We start from the raw sequence: 17,287 nt of genomic DNA, 5'->3' as shown, positions 1-17,287 counted from the left end.
AGTTCAGTAGCAAATGGCACAATAACAATAAAATTCAAATGTTGTTTATTTCGCGGGTCGTTGCTGACAGGTCGCAGTCTCGTGTATCGACTCCTCTGTGCTAGGTGTCGCCACGCACACCGATCAGCTCCCACTATGATAAATTTAATCAAAGAAAAAAACCAATCACGTGACGAAGACAACCAAGAATGACCTTGAAATCTTTGTCTTTATTTCGAAAAATGACTAAGCGCTTCGTCCGAGAAATTTTTCGAATTACACATAGCTATTTATACGTGACGAGATTATTCACCATTTTTCTCTTATTCATTGACTTATCATTTTCGAACTGTCAGAGGCCGGTGATGATGGCATTTCATCGGAACGATGACCTTCGCAATGCAAACGCCCGATAAAAATGCATCGACTCGTTCTGATGTAAATCGCTTTCTGATCTGGTCCAGATGCTCGTTTTGTCGCATCACAAATATTTCCAATAAATATTCATTCGGCGATTTCTTTCGGCAGGAAACAACGGAAAAGAACCGAGGAAGGAGAAGGAAATCGTGTCGCCCACAATCCACGAAAATGCTAATGGTGAGTCGACCATCGTCCCGTATAGTAACGAATTTGTGACCTTTGTTTCGAATCGCTTAAATTGAATTTATCGGTTTCGTATGGGCGTCGATAATGGGAACACATTGGCGTACGGTTATCCCGTAAACATTTACCAGACTCGTTCGATACTAGCTTTGGAGTATTCTGCTGGGCGAAAATAGAATTTTGCGAATATTCGAGTCCTTGTAGACTTCACGTTTTCAGCTCGAGAGATCAGTTTTTCAGGTGGAGTCTTCAACACGACACGAGACAACGGTGCTCTAATTATAGACGCCCCCGCTGCGGATTATCACATTTTTGGACTTGGTCCCTTCGTTTCCTGCACTTCCATTTCATTTGACTAACGGCTGTAGATGTTATCGTCGATTTATCGTACACTCAAGTAGCCGTTGCACAATTCCAGTAATTTAATTTCACAGTCTTTAAGTGTTTGCTGAGTGACTGCATTCTGATAGCGAATTCTGTTTTGAAATCGTATTAATTATTTGGATCGTAAAAAATGTTAGTCTTGACTGACCAGACGGATCCCATTAGGAATGGTGGCGCATTTGGCCTAATTCTCCACCGAAAACGGTTTGCATCAGTAACAAACATTTTACGCCACTCTATAAATAAGTAAATAGCGTACACGCGACGTTTGCAAAAGTACTGTCCCATTTGTTACAAATATTTTCTTCTTTGAATTTCCACTTTTGATTAAACTAGCAATATTCCTTCTTTGCTCTTGTCAGGATGTTTAATCAATTTCGAACACTGAATTTAAAACACTAACTTTATTATGAACGATGATTTATTATTTCCATACACTCGAATTACTCTTAACTCTAATTCTTAAGTCTACTCAGTCTTGGATTCACAATTTCTCTCCTTCAACTTACAGTAACTCTCTTACTTTTATACTCATACATCCCCATTTCATTCAACCACTCACATTCATTCTAGCTCCAACGGCCAAAATTACTAATCCAATAACAATCGAATGTTTAAACTTAGAAACAATCCGTTGAAACCAACCGACTCTCCTAACCGACAATTTTTCTGTTAAATCTAATTCGTTCCGAACAATCTATTAGCATTCACTCATAACCAAATACACTTCTACATTTCCTTATGACTAACGGATTTTAACGAACTTCTATCGATGGTCTAAAAATTACAACACATTTGACGTTTCCATCAGTTAATTATCTTTCGTTGGTCGTGTGCACCTCAGGGATCAGCCCTGGATTCATTGTTTATGCAATTTTTATCGATCCCTGTCCAGGAAACCATAATTTTATCGTGTCGTTGCGAAATCACACGATCTGAGGGATTACAGGAGAAAATTCATTTTGTGCCTCCGCCCATGTGCCATTCTTTCTCTGCAGTCCCCCAACACTCCCGGATCAATAGAAAGGGAGAGTTAGCAACAGGGCAACTCCGCCAAATTATCAACTCGATATTTATCGTTTTGGTGCAGTCGAGTTGCACGCACGTTGCACAATGATTTTTTTCCAGTTCGGACTCGTCAAAATGTCTATTTCGGTGAGACGCAGATATAAATAATCTTAATGTGGCTTCCAAGTGGGGGAGCAGGGACAAACGCAACTGAAACGGATCGAGTTACCCTTCGCGTCCAGATTTCGAAAGAAGGACGTCCGTCGGGTGGGTTTTGCCCGAAATGGCCTCGTTTGGAGCGCTTCTTCGGCTCTAGTTTCGTTCAAAAAATATGTAGGCAAGTGTGTCGTCGGTGTACTAAAATACTCGACGTTCAGGTAAACAACGATAAGAGGTTTTATGGTGAGTGGCCATTAGCGAAATGGTACCACTTTTTCTGATTTCGGGGAACGTTCGTTATTATCAGCTTTCTAGACGCGTGATAAGCGAGTTTATTTGCTTCCGCAGAAAAATTATAGACCCAGATAGACAAACCTCAAACGATAGTGTGGAAAAGGGGAAATTTTTACTACCAACTCTACGCGCTCTATAAATAGGTGTTCTGTGACAGCACACCAATACCACTTTTGGCCAGTTTTAAGAAATTGTCGACTCACGCTCTGCCAAATATTTTTTGATTTAGAAATCTATAAATATAGATCTATTAATAGAATTGCATAGCTAGAATCCTGGAATGTCTCGTAATGTAAGTAATAATATGATCGGAATGGTATATTAATGACAGTTTTATCAACTTCCAACACGTCGATTTAAATGAAATTTAACGAACTGGCTTTTATTGCTCGTATTACATATCAGTACCAAGGCTCCACCAAGTTACACTACGTTATTTATTTATTCGATTCATCGGTCTGTTGAACTAGAACGGAAACAAACTGAAATTTGTGACGACTTTCTTTCAATTTATAATGCTCTGAGGCGCTTTCTTTATTGGCAAACAACACCATAGTATTGTTTTGCAGTGAAACTGTTCCAAAATTGTAAAAAGAATTACTTTTAATTTGTTTGGTAATAATTGATGCTGTTCAGTTTAATTTTTAACAAATATATCTATCTGTACTACCGGAGAAGTCGCTCGCAATTACCGTCAAGTTTAATGGAGATTAATTTAAACTTAGCCAATCTAATTATTGTTGGTCTCATCCACTTAGGAATTATACAAACTGTAACTTTTGCGAAAAATTTTAGATGTTTCAAGTTTAGGAAATGTAATACATAATTTATATCAATTTAAGACGGATAATTTGTCATGTAACAGAGAAACATTTTTATTTAATTAAGATTAATAACTGATAATGATTTTTTGAAGAGTCCTTGTTGGTTTCTTCTTTTAAACGAAGTCTCCATAAATTGTTATAGCTTAATATTCATTATCTATTTCTGTGATTCATTGTCAGAAATAGATATATTTAGAATATGTGTCAAATTATAAATAACATTCTTGGAAGTACTGCCATTCCATACCTTTTTTGCCTTTTTATGTTAATGACCCATCACCATACAAGGAGGTAAGAAATAAAAATTAATGAATATTGTACACAATACGAGTACTATTGCGGGCAAAAAAAGTGGGACATCAACGTCATTGTCTTGACTTTTAATGTGAAATAACCCTTACCTGATTCTAACCCTACTTTGAATCGATTGACGTTGTCATTATGTATTGTACGTTGTAGGGAGCGATTGTAAGTAAGCACGTAGTGAATATTTATTTAATGCAAAGTTCCAATCAAAATCTACCTTTATCAAAAGAAGAGGGAATTTGGAAAAGAAAAATAGGAGGATAAAATAAATTTTTAAACTGTCAGCTGGAATAGTGTCAAAAAAAATGACAATAAAGCTTGAACTACATCGAATTTTTCAAAACTGACAGAAATTTGATGTCCCACTTTTTTTGCCCGCAATAGTACATAATTATATCAAATCATATTTTTGGAATGTTGTACCTACACACTTGTTGATTGGATTTTTGAAAAACCCCTTATTCGCGGGAGATTAATAATATGATATAACGGGTGAGTATTAAAATTTTCACTTAGAGTTGGCTTTGAACGAGTTTTTATTTTTTCTATTACTTTAGACACACACAAGAACGAACGACAAATATCAGTCAGTACAATTGAAACATAACCAAATTAAGAGAAAAAACATTTATTGAAATGTCAAACTTGTCAGTGTCTAAGGAAAACAAAGAATGATCCATAGCCAACCCTAAGTGAAAATTTTAATAGTCACCCGTTATAATCTGTTTCAAAATCAAAAATCCACCACCTGTTGAATTACGAGTATGTTGGCAGAAAAAAAAGAAATCCCTAGAATAAGTTTCATTTTTTTGGGTTGGCTCTACCTCCCGCCATAATTTGACATTGAACTGTTGAGTTTATTTACATAACACAAAATAATTATTATGTACAAAAAGGTGGTAGCTACCATATCATACCTTTTGAGTGAAATAATAAAATGAGAATAAAAAACACGATGAAGTACGACCAAAACGACTGTCCAACAATTTTCTTTGGTAACCCACCTTTTTCTGACACTTGCAGACACACTAAAAACAAAAGTTGGCGACGTTGTCGGTTGTATTTTCAAGGTAGAATGCAGTGTTGGTGGATTTTTGATTTTGAAACAGATTATAAAAATTTCTCGTTTTGACTGTTTTTTCAATTCATGATTCATGTTGTTGATTTTTTTTTCTTTTAAATGAAATCTTCATAATCTTGGACATTTATTCTCCTTTGTTTGTGAGTGAATGTCTGAAAAATATAAATTTGGAATGTCAAATAAAAATAAATTTTTCGAAATTCTTGATTATACGAGTACACTTATTTAAAAAAAGAAGCAAATTAGATTTTTAGTTCATTCTGCGATAGATTTACGTTTTTTGACAGACACGGAACACGTGACCACGTGGATTACATTGATGCTACGTGACGTGATAAAAAGTAGAACGTAGTAGCGTAAAATGAATCCTGTCATTCATCTTAGAAGAATCAGTAATACTAATATCAACAACAATTTCTAACAATTAAAAAAACAGAAAATCCATTCATATAAACAGCTGTCAATACAATGTGCGCGTAGAACGGCAAGTGGCGCGAATTGTTATGCAGAGCTACCAATGGTACAGTTGCGGACACGGAATTTTAGACGTCAGTTAAAAAAATTTCAATGTAAGCCACGCTTTATTGTCATTATGATTGACGTTTGAAACTATTTGACATTTGAAAGTTTATTTTTGGCATGTCACTATGATAAAAATTACAAAAATCGAAAGTGAGGTTAGTTGCACCTAAAGCCAGTTTTACGTTTTTATGTCAATCGAATGACAAATCGTCCAAGATTCCTTGTCCGCAATAGTACACTGAACAACTCCAAATAATTAACATGGCGCGTCCGGTATTTTTCAGCGCGTTATATTTTGGAACTAGAATTTAAAAACATAAAATCCATCAGCAAATGGAGTTTACCAAATAAAATATTTTAAGAGAACCATTACAACTAGATCTGCAATGTCTGTAAATTTTCGATTAATTAATGAAATTAATTCAAAGTGAATTGTTTGAATGGTTTTTGTTGATGTGTCAAATGATGAGATCATTTCCAATAAATTCTTTTGGCTCTACATACTTACATAGTTACTTTTATACCAATGACTGTTCAGCAAAAAATGAGTCAAGAAATAAAGACAAATTATCATTTGTCAAAGACAATGTTCCTGTTATCATTTTACAATTGATTGTTTAGATTAGATAGTTATCAGATCTTTGAACATTTGCAAAATTTTAATTAAGGGTGGATAAACAATATAATTCAAACTTTTAAAGATTTAATGCATGTTTAAATTGACCTTGATGATTTTTATTTCATTATCTCTCATTATGAGTGATTCATTTTGAGAAAAGATAATAATTTAAGATTATGTGTCGAGATATGAATGATTTGCTAGAAGTACTTATTTGTGACTGAGTCACAAATAAAAGTACTTAACGCTTTTCCAATATTTGCCCAAGGTGCAAGGTATCTTTCTTAAAATTAATTATTTTCATTAAAAATGTTTATTTAATTGAAGATTAATAATACAGGGTTAGTATTTAGTTAGTATTTTAAGAAAATCGCATGACACTTAAAAATAGCCAATAGAAAAACAGAATTCGGTGTCGTTTCTATAACAATATTGAGATTTCCTGGAAATTTTTTGCACCTAGCTAACCCAACATGAAATTAATAAGTGGAAATTTTTTCAGCCAATCAAAATCATTTATTTTGTTGTTGTCTTGGTTATGGCTCGTGAACTAATTTTTCTATTGGTCTTGAATGAGTGTCGTACGATTTAAAAATTTATAATTGAAGAAGCATAATGTCCGTGTCGTTGCGATTTTCTTACCGAATATGCCCTCGTGCATTGATTAATATCTCATGCATTTCCAAAACGTGTTCGTGTTCCACTCGGGCTAATTAATACGTTTTAGAAATGCATTCGAAAAAATTTCCGGAAATAATCAATGCACTAGGGATATTATAAGTGAAAATTTTGTACATTTTCATAATTGATTTTCTTCAATGATTCATTGTTAGAAAAAACAAATTTAGAATATGTGTCAAATTACAAATAAATTTCTTTGAGGAACTTACTAATCTATACCTTTTTGTGTAGTGATTGTTTGCTATGCAGTGAGTCAACAAATAGGAAGTAATTTATGTTATTGGAAGTGACAATATGCGTATTAATATTTTTAATTAAATATTAATTTAATTTTAAAAGTTTATGTAGGTAATTAAAAATTTCATGCTGGAGGATAAAACTTTCTAATTTGAATCATTTCTAATTAATCATTTTGTCAAATCAATGAACGATTCTATATTCTATTTACAAGGGTGACTATTATTATCGGTAATATAAAAAAACCAGGACAAAAATGGATTCACCTAAAACACTTTTTTTTTGTCCGTAATTACAAATTCATCTTTCCCAAAATGATACTTTTTCATTTGAATTATTACTATACGAGTATGTGGGTTGGTGGGGACTAGATTTGACAAATTGGTAGGGTTGCTGCAACATTTTGAAATCGAAATTATTGGTAGCAGTCATGGAAATAAACTCTTGTGAGGCAGTGTTCTATGAAAATTAATTTAACACACAAGTAGTTCATCTGTAGATCCAAATTCCATCCACCTTAACGAATCTCTCCATCCAGGTTCTACTCAATGTTTCCTAAATTTGCCATAAAGGGCAATTGTCAATTGCACTTCTGATGTTTTCAGTGAATTCATTCGTGATGCAATAGTTTTTCTTCACCACCTACAGAAAAATCACTCTGTTGTTTCAGAAATGGTCCGAATCAATAATTTCTTATCACAACAATTCACAAAATTCTCTATCAAGTTTAAAATCTCTGAATCAATTCCCAACCACTTAATATAAAAATGCATACTTGCATAATTCTTTAATCATTTCTTCATCGATTTCTTATGACGCAAGACTTATTTACTTATTTACTACTGATTAGATCCGAATTTATTCAAAAAATATTTACTATACAAATTCTAAAACGCAAAAGGAGGCACAAACAAAGTTAGTGTTATGAGGAAAATTTATTGCTCAACAATTTTTTATTCAACATTACGGGCCATCAAACCATCACATGTTAATGATTCTTTACCATTGCATGAGTCAAAAAGTGCTATATTATGTCAAATAATAATAATTAATTATTAATATTAATTGAATTGATTAGTTGTCAAAGATCTATACCGGTTGATCTTTTTATTGGTAATCATCACGCCAAAACCAGCTGACCCAAGATGCAATCTAAAGTAAATTTAATTAATGATTAATAAACATGTTGCAAAGATTTTATCAGGTAACAAGTTTCATTAAATTAAAGTTAACGATAATTAGTCAATAGTCCAACCACTTCAGTAAAGTTACATTATGAAACTTAAGGAAATTTTTTAAGTGATAAAGAAGAATGAAAAAATCTTTAAATTTAGAACAAGATTTTTATTTGACAAATATGTAAACATTTTTTTTTCTACAATTCTTGTAATATTTGCTGACAAGGAAAAGTAGCAAGTACGAGTATAGTGTGAGTCAGATTATAAATCACGAGTTGACACAGGATTTCTCAAAACTGTTTTTGAAAAAAAATACAAAAACAAATGTGTGCATGTATGACTGGAAGGTAAGGTAAAACCCGGTGTTGATAGTTTGAAGCGAAAGAATTTACTACGATCCAACTTCGTTTTTGCTCATATTATTATGGTTGAATTTTTTTGTAGGTACCCAACGTTCCAAACATTAATTTAATAACTAAGATGTTCTGCAAAATATAGATCGTCAGGTATGTGTCCTTCACCTTCTTGCACACTCGACTTCACATCACTTTGGGCACTGCAAACCTATTCAAACTGTACTCCCCAACTAGAAACTCTGCATTTGTTAGACGACGAAAGTGACGACCGATTTTATTGCTCTATCAACATTAAACGGAATATCGCTTAATCAATTTCAGTTTGCGGTTTCGTGTTCCCACTGAGGTTTCCTTCGAAATTCACTCCTGCCAACCCCTTCCGGAATTCGCTCGTGCGGCCGTCATTCTCTTTGAAGAATTTTTCCCTTGCAAGGTATAATTTACTCGGCCGAAAAATTCAGTATGAATTGTCTCAAGTGATTTGTGTCGTGCCGCGTCATCCAGTAATAAAAAAAAATTGAAAATTTTGCGACCATATTATTACAATTCCGACAAAATTGCACGCTGCACATGTCTAATTATAGGTGCACATACTCATCCGACCGTGTCCGACATATGCGCATAAAAACCCTCCGTCTAATGAAATATGGATATCTAAGTGTTTTTATCATAAATAAAAATTAATAAATATTAATTCGACGAAATTTCAAACAGATACCCACCGTAAAGAGAAAAAATAACAAGTCGACTTTCTATTTACTGCTTCACCGAAGATTTCCCAGGTGCACTTTATTGATTTTGAATTTTTATATTTAAATATAAACAGAAGGCTCATCCACGTTTTTGTGTAAAGGCTATTGAAACATGGCAAATACAAAATGACAATCGCGATTTTCTTGGTCCTGGAGTCACTATTACATATTTATTATTTCTGGGCTGCTTAGATTAAAGCTTCAAAACCGTTTCTTTTTTGCTTAAATACATAATGAAATAATACATACTTCATTACTTTAACATAAATCTGAACTTTGAACGAAAGAATTATTAGAGGAAAAAAACAAACTCCACAATGCAGGGTGTGGCCAGATAATTCGTCAGGTAATTTTTACTTCGATTTAATACGTATACAGGGTGAAATCGATATACATCAGAATATTAAAACGCCAGGATCTTCAGACCATTTGTGAAAATCACGTGCATCAGTTTTGCACTATACAGAACCATAAAATTAAAAAAATTGATTTTGAGCAAACAGTTTTTTTTCCGTGCACGCTCATAATTCACAATTAATTCAAGGAACATATTTATGAAATTCGTTTCAAAAGAAAAGGATTAGTTTTAAATTATTTCAGTTTTAACATTAACAGCGAAAAACGACTAAGATTTATGACTGCAGTGTCATAAATATGTAAATACCTCATTGGTGGTAAACATCTGTTGAGAACTTTTCTGGTAATTCTTTGGTCCCTAAAGGGTACCATAAATAACCTACGTCAACCTCTTTTATGGAAGTGACCGCCAAATTTAATAAATAAATCATAGCTAAATTTTGCACTTTAATATCAAATTCCATTTATTTCGAAAACCAGTGATGTTTTCATGATGTCAATGACACCAAATTTTTTCTAAAGATTTGAAAGAATTCTCAGTAAAAAATTATGTAAATTAATGTACCTACTTAGCGATTATTAAATTAAAACGAAATATTTACCTGTTTCATTAAAAAAATTGAAATTTTTACAGAATGTAAACGATACATAATCTCTGTATAATGCTGAACTCGTTTAAAAATGGTCTCTTTCATACGAAGTTTTGTGCTTATTGCAAAATTTTGTATCACAATATTTGTCCCATTCTTTTTCGAGTTTTATGGGGTATATTACAAAAATTGATCATGATTGGTTCAGATCTGGTGAATAGGGAGGTAACTCTGCAGCAAAAATACAGTCTAAAAAAAAACAATAAAATCAATGAGTTTCTTTGGCTCCATGACGTTTTGACTACCCTACACCCCACATTATCAAATGTTATTGAATAACGGCAGAAGTTTTCCGGAGCTCTACCAATCACACATTTCTAATCATTCTGCTTTGTTGGTTGTTAACCTATTCAACAAAGAAAATGTTCAATTCTAGATCTTCTGTCACAATTGACTGAAAACTTATTTGCATATCACGAACAGTTTGTTCTCATTGATCCCTTTTGGAATTTCCGTTGATTCGTTCGTGATCATAATCAGAGCTGTGAAAATCTTTAGATACACTGTTTTCTTCTTCACTCATCATTTGTTGAGGAACTCTATGACCACCAGTAATAACCGTATATTGACGCGCATATATTTTAAAACTTCATATGAAAGGATAATTTAGCAGACTGTTAAGTGGTATTTTTAGATCGAAGAACCACTAAGTTTAATTGAGTTATTTTGTCGCTCCCTGTACTTACATATTTGCTTTAGTAACTCTGCAAAGTGCTGGACATAAAAGAATGGAATAAGTGCCTTTTAATTTTCCTTGTATTTAAACAAGTACTTAAAAGGGTTGATAACGTCTCTTGATAATATTACAGGAAACATTTTTTTTATTTCTCCCATGCTTCTGCGAAGATGAGTGATACAGTCGAAGAAAGCATATCCTGGGACATTCATATTGCAGCAAATGCCACTATTGCATTTAATACAAGCAAAATCTTAGTCAAAGTGTAAAAAAATGTCAGTTTAACTTGGACCACACAAGTGCGGTAAAGTATGTAATTAACCATTCAAACTACATACATAATATCATAATGTTTGACATTGCGTATTAATGGTAAAGGTACTTAAAATACTAATTCTAATTGTTCCAAACCTTTTTTTAAGTGAGAGGCTGTAAACTACACAACATCAGCAATGACTGAGTCTGTTGGCAATGAAACAATTGAAAAGTACTGATGTTTTTTGATTCGTAATAGACACTGAACCGGATTTTTTAACTGGAAACGACATTAAAAACATTTTTGGTTATGTCGGTTATGTTTACGCTATTACAAAAGTGAACCTTTGATGGTAAATTTCAAATTTACCAAATTTCATTGTTACCAACAGATTCAGTCATTCTCAATCACACCGTATTTAGCTTTGAAATAATATGTATTGTACGATATTTTAGACTGGAGAAGTATCAGCAAATTACTTGACACTAATTTAGTAGAGAGGGTGTGAGGATGACAGCAATTGCGTCACTTACGGAAATGTTTTGGGGTGAACAGTCCCCTCTAATAACACTCTCACGTCAAAAGATGCAAACATTTTTTTTTTGAACACTCTCTTATACGGCCTTTCAGCCTAGCAATCTGTGTGCATTAAAACGTGGTACTTAGAAAAGAAATGAAACAAAAGATATACATATTTTTTACGGTTTAAGTAAAAGAACAAAAGGAACATATGACATAATTTAAAGTAAAATAACAGAAAGGAGACAGAACACAATAAGCAGTAAGGACGAAAATGTTGATTATATTTTTCTCAAAAAGAATTGGATTAAATACAAAATTAACCAAAAAACAATAATATAAAGAGTCGTCATGTGACGTTATAAGTGTTCGAAAATGATCGGAAGACCTCGCAATGGCGGTTTCTTAACAACAATTTAAGAAAAAAAAATATGTGGTGACGCTTTTTAACCATGACGCTATCAAAGTTGCGCAAAAATACCCTTGTTAAAGGCTAGTTGTTGTTGTTTATCTTTTTCTTGTACCTAATTATATATTTTTTTATTGACATTCGCATCTAAAAACCAGCAAAATAGGTTTTTTGTACATACAGGTGTCCCTGAAATGCACGGCAAAATCTTAACCAGGAGCTACTGACTTCATGTAGAACTCGGAAAAAATATTTAAAAAATTCTGTCAAAAAATAAAATTTCGGCACATTTTAAAAATACACCCTTGAATAATCATATTTTATAAAATGTACACCAATGCGGTTTCCTTGTTTTAAAGCACATTTCCTAGAGGTTACTTCGCATTGGCGTACATTTTATAAAATATGATAGGTATACAAGGGTGTATTTTTAAAATGTGGCGAAATTTTACCTACGAGGGTGTGGGGCAACGTACAAGACTAAAAGCAATTAAAAAAAAAATTGTACCTCAAAAATTAAATGTCATTTTATTTTTTGACATAGAATTTTTTAAATATTTTTTCCGAGTTCTACATGAAGCCAGTAGCTCGTGGTTAAATTTTTGCCGTGCATTTCAGGGACACTCTGTATAGTTATGGATTTTTGTTCGCTTTTCCTCTTACGTATTTATTTATACCGTTGTATTAATATTAGCATTTAAAAAAGTGGGTTATCTGCTGATATGCTTAGTTTTTTTCAACTAAACTAAAAAAAGTGTATGAAAAATGAACCACAGGGAATAAAAAATCCGTGACCTCTACTTTTCTTTCAATTTTGATATAAATTGCAGCAAATTTTCCTATGTAGATAAGAGTCGAAATTTATTTACTTTCAAACTTGATTTAAAAAATAAGACTTCTAGATAAATATCATACTTGTAGAGATTTTGCTTAGGTACTTATATTCCACAGTATTGTGTACTTCTCATATTTTTCTCGTCTCAGTGGAAAACCCAAAATTTAGCTGGAGCTGAGTAAAAGATTAACAGAAGTTTACACAAATTATGTTTAAACTTCTAATTCCCGCAAAAATAATACCTATTTTACATTTTAACACGAAGTTACTGTGGCTGGAAGCAAGTTGGAAATTGAAACAGGAATGCTGTAAATATTTTTCTTCTAAGTAAATTTCTTAGGTATTGCATTTAAATAAACCTGTTTTGTAAATTAAGTAGGTTTGATGTGGTAATTTTACTCCGTTTTCGTTTTCACATCGTTTTTCTCTTGTCGCTCCTCAATTTCATCAGACTTATCCAATCGTTGAAAACTTTCAGTTTATTCTCGAATTACCCTCGTATCGAAAAAGTGAGTCTCGAAAATGTTTCACTCTTACTAATTTGCTGAATTTGCCCAAACCTTAAAAATTAAAAGTCAGCGCTCGATCCAATACGTTAACCTTTCCGCCACTGACATTTATTTTTTATCAAAAGAACGTGAGTACGCGCGTTTTCTATATTAAACTTTTTTCTGACATCACCAGCATTCCTGCTAAATTATATATTTTTAACAGTTCATTCATTTCAACAAAACAGAAAAAATTAACAGCGTTGGTACGAGACTAATTAAAGTAATTAGATACCTGACTCGTTAAATAATTGAAAGGTTGATAAACTGCGATTTTGACGGTCTTTGTTTCTAGATTTTTTCGTGATTTATGAATGGTCAGTATAAGTACCTATTATACAGCTAATTATGAATGAGAAACTAACGAAGGTAAAGCTTTATGTCATTATTGTTTTATTATGACCCATACAATTTAGACAGATAATAGATAATGGTCGCATAAATAATAATGGTTGACACTTTGTATCTTGTACACCTAACAGTTAGGTTACCAATATCTGCCTTATTTAATTATCCTGATGGTGTCAATTTCGCTGGCAAAACGTGTCAATATTGACTACACTTGCCTGGTATACGGGGTGTGTTCTAATGTACATATTTCATACGATACTCAAATTTCAAAGGGTGACTTGTAATCCCCAATTTACAAATTCAATCCAGTCAAATTGTAGGATAGAGCAAAACTGTATTGAACATTTTTTTTTGAAGAGCACAAAATGACCTACGAAGAACAAAAAACTCAGGGATGGCCGTATTGTAATTATTTTAATTTAGACGTGAAAGAAGTTCAAAAAGTGCACCGCGAAGTGTTGGAATTTCGCGTGATTCGTCGGTCCGCGCCGGTTTTAAAGGAATGTGCCAGAATGTTACTAGAATCTGGGTTGATTTTTTTTTTTATATTTTGTGGTCCATACCAAAGTGCTACCCCCCACAAAAAATTAGCGCTGAGATGCATATTTAAAGTAAATCGACGAACGAAATTTATTTGGTTTATTTTGTTAATTCCCCAAAACCGTAATTTTTCTTCTAAACGGTTTCATTTTATACCTTGACTCACTCGTGAGTAATTATAGCAAGTGGCTACCTTCCCACATCTAAGTGTTGTTCTGACACAATTGAAAATGGTCTTCCCTCTCCGTAAATTAGGGTTGTTGGACTTTGCCATGGGGACATGCAAAATTACCAAGATACTGAAGTTTGCTGTAGCTTTGAGATTAAACTTTTAAACCCCGTGTTATTTGTGGACGACGGGGGGAAGAAAGTTACTAAAGGATTCCAAGGGATTTCAACCTTTGTATTCATAATTATTTAACAATGCCACTTCAGATTTTCGTCCGTGTACAAGATTTATGCGGGGATGGGACTGGTAGATAAAAGGCTAAAGCAGATAAGAGGGTTGGTAGCAGTTCTGGGAATAGGTAGAAGGCGTTGTTGACTGACAGTTCAGATGCCAATCTTGTTTTATCTTTCGGCCGAATGCATCAATGTTCTCGGAATCTTGAAATAAATGATTAGTACATACAAATTTTTGAAATAAACCAACAACTTGAAAAATTATCATTTTGTTATTTTCTGTCATTTTACGACATTTTTATTGACAACAACAATTTCTTTATGGCGCACAAGATTACTGGAGACCAATAAAATCGATTTGTTTATCTGTCAACAGCATTTGAATATATGTTATAAAAAGATAAACACAATGAGTAGTAATTATAGTTTATCATGTATTCAGTTAATTATGCATAAAATTGTTTTTATCAAATGTACTTTAAATCGAATCGATACTTGTCAGATGTCAGCAACTATTTATTCACCTCCAGATAAAAAAGTTAACTTTGTAACATAAATATTTTCAGAGTCAATAAGTAAGCAGAGGTATCTGGTAACAAAAATGTTAGATTTTTACTTATAGTGGGCCTTCAAATAAATTTATATTTAGAGCAACCTATGGAAATTCAATTGTGTGCAACATTTTTCCAGCGTATAAAATGACACAAGAAACGTCTGACATTTTACCGAAATAAAATTAGGTTAGAAAATAGTTTTAATTTTTGTAGTGCATTCTCCCTATTCCCCCTCCACGGAATATAACAATATGAAATTGAGAAAAAGTTTACCATGTAACCTGTGTAACTCCGGAGAATAATTGGTTACCTGCAAAAATTACTTTACACTGTTAACAGAATTAGAATGTCACCTACGCCTACTCTAAATACCTATATATTTATTTGAAGGCCCGATAGTTCGTATTTATTATTTTACTAATTTAACATGAATTGAGCATGTAAAGCTTCCAAAACAGATATACGAGCACTCAAAACTTATTTATTTATTGAGAAAACAGCTTATATCGAAAGTAATTAGTTACCTCGGTAAATAATTAAGTAAGATAAGATACACCACATTGCAAAATATCAATTCTCTCAAGGTTTAGACAGAATCAGTACTTGCACAAAAATTATCTATTAAGAAGTTTGTCCTTTATATTTTTATGTTTGATACTCCAATTCCAAACATATTATGTATTTTTTACAATCTTATGTAGATATTTAATTCAAGGGCAAAATCAATCAAACCATCCTTTTAATCTGACATTCAATATTTGCAAAAAAGTACATTCTAGAATCTAGAAATATTTGCTCTGAACTGGTATTGTCGTATATGTATATCATCATTGTATGCAAAGATGATAAAATTTTATCCCAGACCCACACCATATACGACGCCATCGGTTAAATACTGAACCATACTTCATTCATTGAACCTGTATAGAAATAAAATTTCTTCTCCTTGATCTGTAAACGATAAAAGACAAAGAGCGCATGCAAACCAGGCTCCGGCAACATTTCACTGAAATGTTCGGTAAAAAAAATACAGTTAATGTCCGTACATTATTTCAGAAGTGGTTTTGGAAAAGTTCCAATCAATCAAAAAATGATTACATATTTCAAAATCATTTAATGACCGTCAAAATTCATTAATCGCGAATTTCAGCATGTTACGCCACTGCAGCTCGCAACGACAGTCGAAGCTCTTCGGCAACTATGCACGTGATTACTACATTGCCTAAATGAACGGGGTATAGTTACACTTGAAAGTACCTACATATACAGGGAAAATAGGAGAAAGGAACATTTTATTCTTGTTTTATTACTCATTTTACATATTAAATTGTGAAATAATCACCTGCCAATAGTCGCCTACGTACCTAATTGACTACATAACATTTCTGTGAAACAGATTAACCAGATCAAGTGACAAAATCTTCCCAAATCGTCATTCTGCAATGCAAATACATATATGAGTAAGATATATTTGTTATTCGTGGCTTTATTTATTTAATTTTCCCTTTTATCTGAATGACAAAAATATTTTTTGACATTAAACGAATAGATAAAAAAAGCGACGAGTATTTAGATAAAAGTTGTCGAAATTGCCATCGTTATATGCACCACGAAATTATTCACTGAATTAATTATTCTTCACTTCATCAGTTACCACCTGGTAGAGACTGACTCGAAAACATAAAATGGACCGTTCACTTTTCTGATTTTTTTTAGTTCATTATTGATACCAGCTATTTGCATTATCATAACTAGTATCAGTAGGTGGAATTCTATATTAAACAAATACGTGTTTTAATTAAATGAACGGAAAAAATATTTCACGCACAGAAATTATCATTTGACGTCAAAATCGAGACCCATCTGGAATTGAAACAATAATAATTGTTTGTATTTTCAAAACAACAGTAATAAAATCGAATTTATCTCGCTAGTTCGAGACGTAATAATTATTAAGTGAGCGTGGCTTGAGAGTTGATTTATTTTATTGTTCTTTTCTCTTGTGTTCGTTCCGAAAGATTCTCTCCGGCAACTTCGTTACATTTTCATTAGGATTTTGGTAAAGGTGAAAGGTAAAAAAATACTGTAATATGAGTGAAACTCGACAATTTTAAGCCAACACAAGAATTTGATATCATCTGACAAAACAAAAAGTTTACGTAAGTGATATTCTTGTGAGCACTCTTGAAGAGATTGACAGGTCCAAC

The 17,287-nt window shown here is 32.7% G+C and overlaps 1 protein-coding gene across 1 annotated transcript in view; it reads left to right on the top strand.

Moving 5' to 3' along the window:
* The window catches only part of LOC138130162 (uncharacterized), a 306,106-nt gene that overhangs the window by 283,795 nt on the left and 5,024 nt on the right, over positions 1–17,287 (top strand). Inside the window, exon 9 of the mRNA XM_069046556.1 lies at positions 508–576. Coding sequence (XP_068902657.1) covers positions 508–576 — 69 coding nt within the window. The remainder of the gene's footprint in view (positions 1–507; positions 577–17,287) is intronic.

This window comes from Tenebrio molitor, chromosome 5, assembly GCF_963966145.1.
Source record: "Tenebrio molitor chromosome 5, icTenMoli1.1, whole genome shotgun sequence".
NCBI lineage: Eukaryota > Metazoa > Arthropoda > Insecta > Coleoptera > Tenebrionidae > Tenebrio > Tenebrio molitor.
This window is presented reverse-complemented; position numbering and strand designations above follow the sequence as displayed.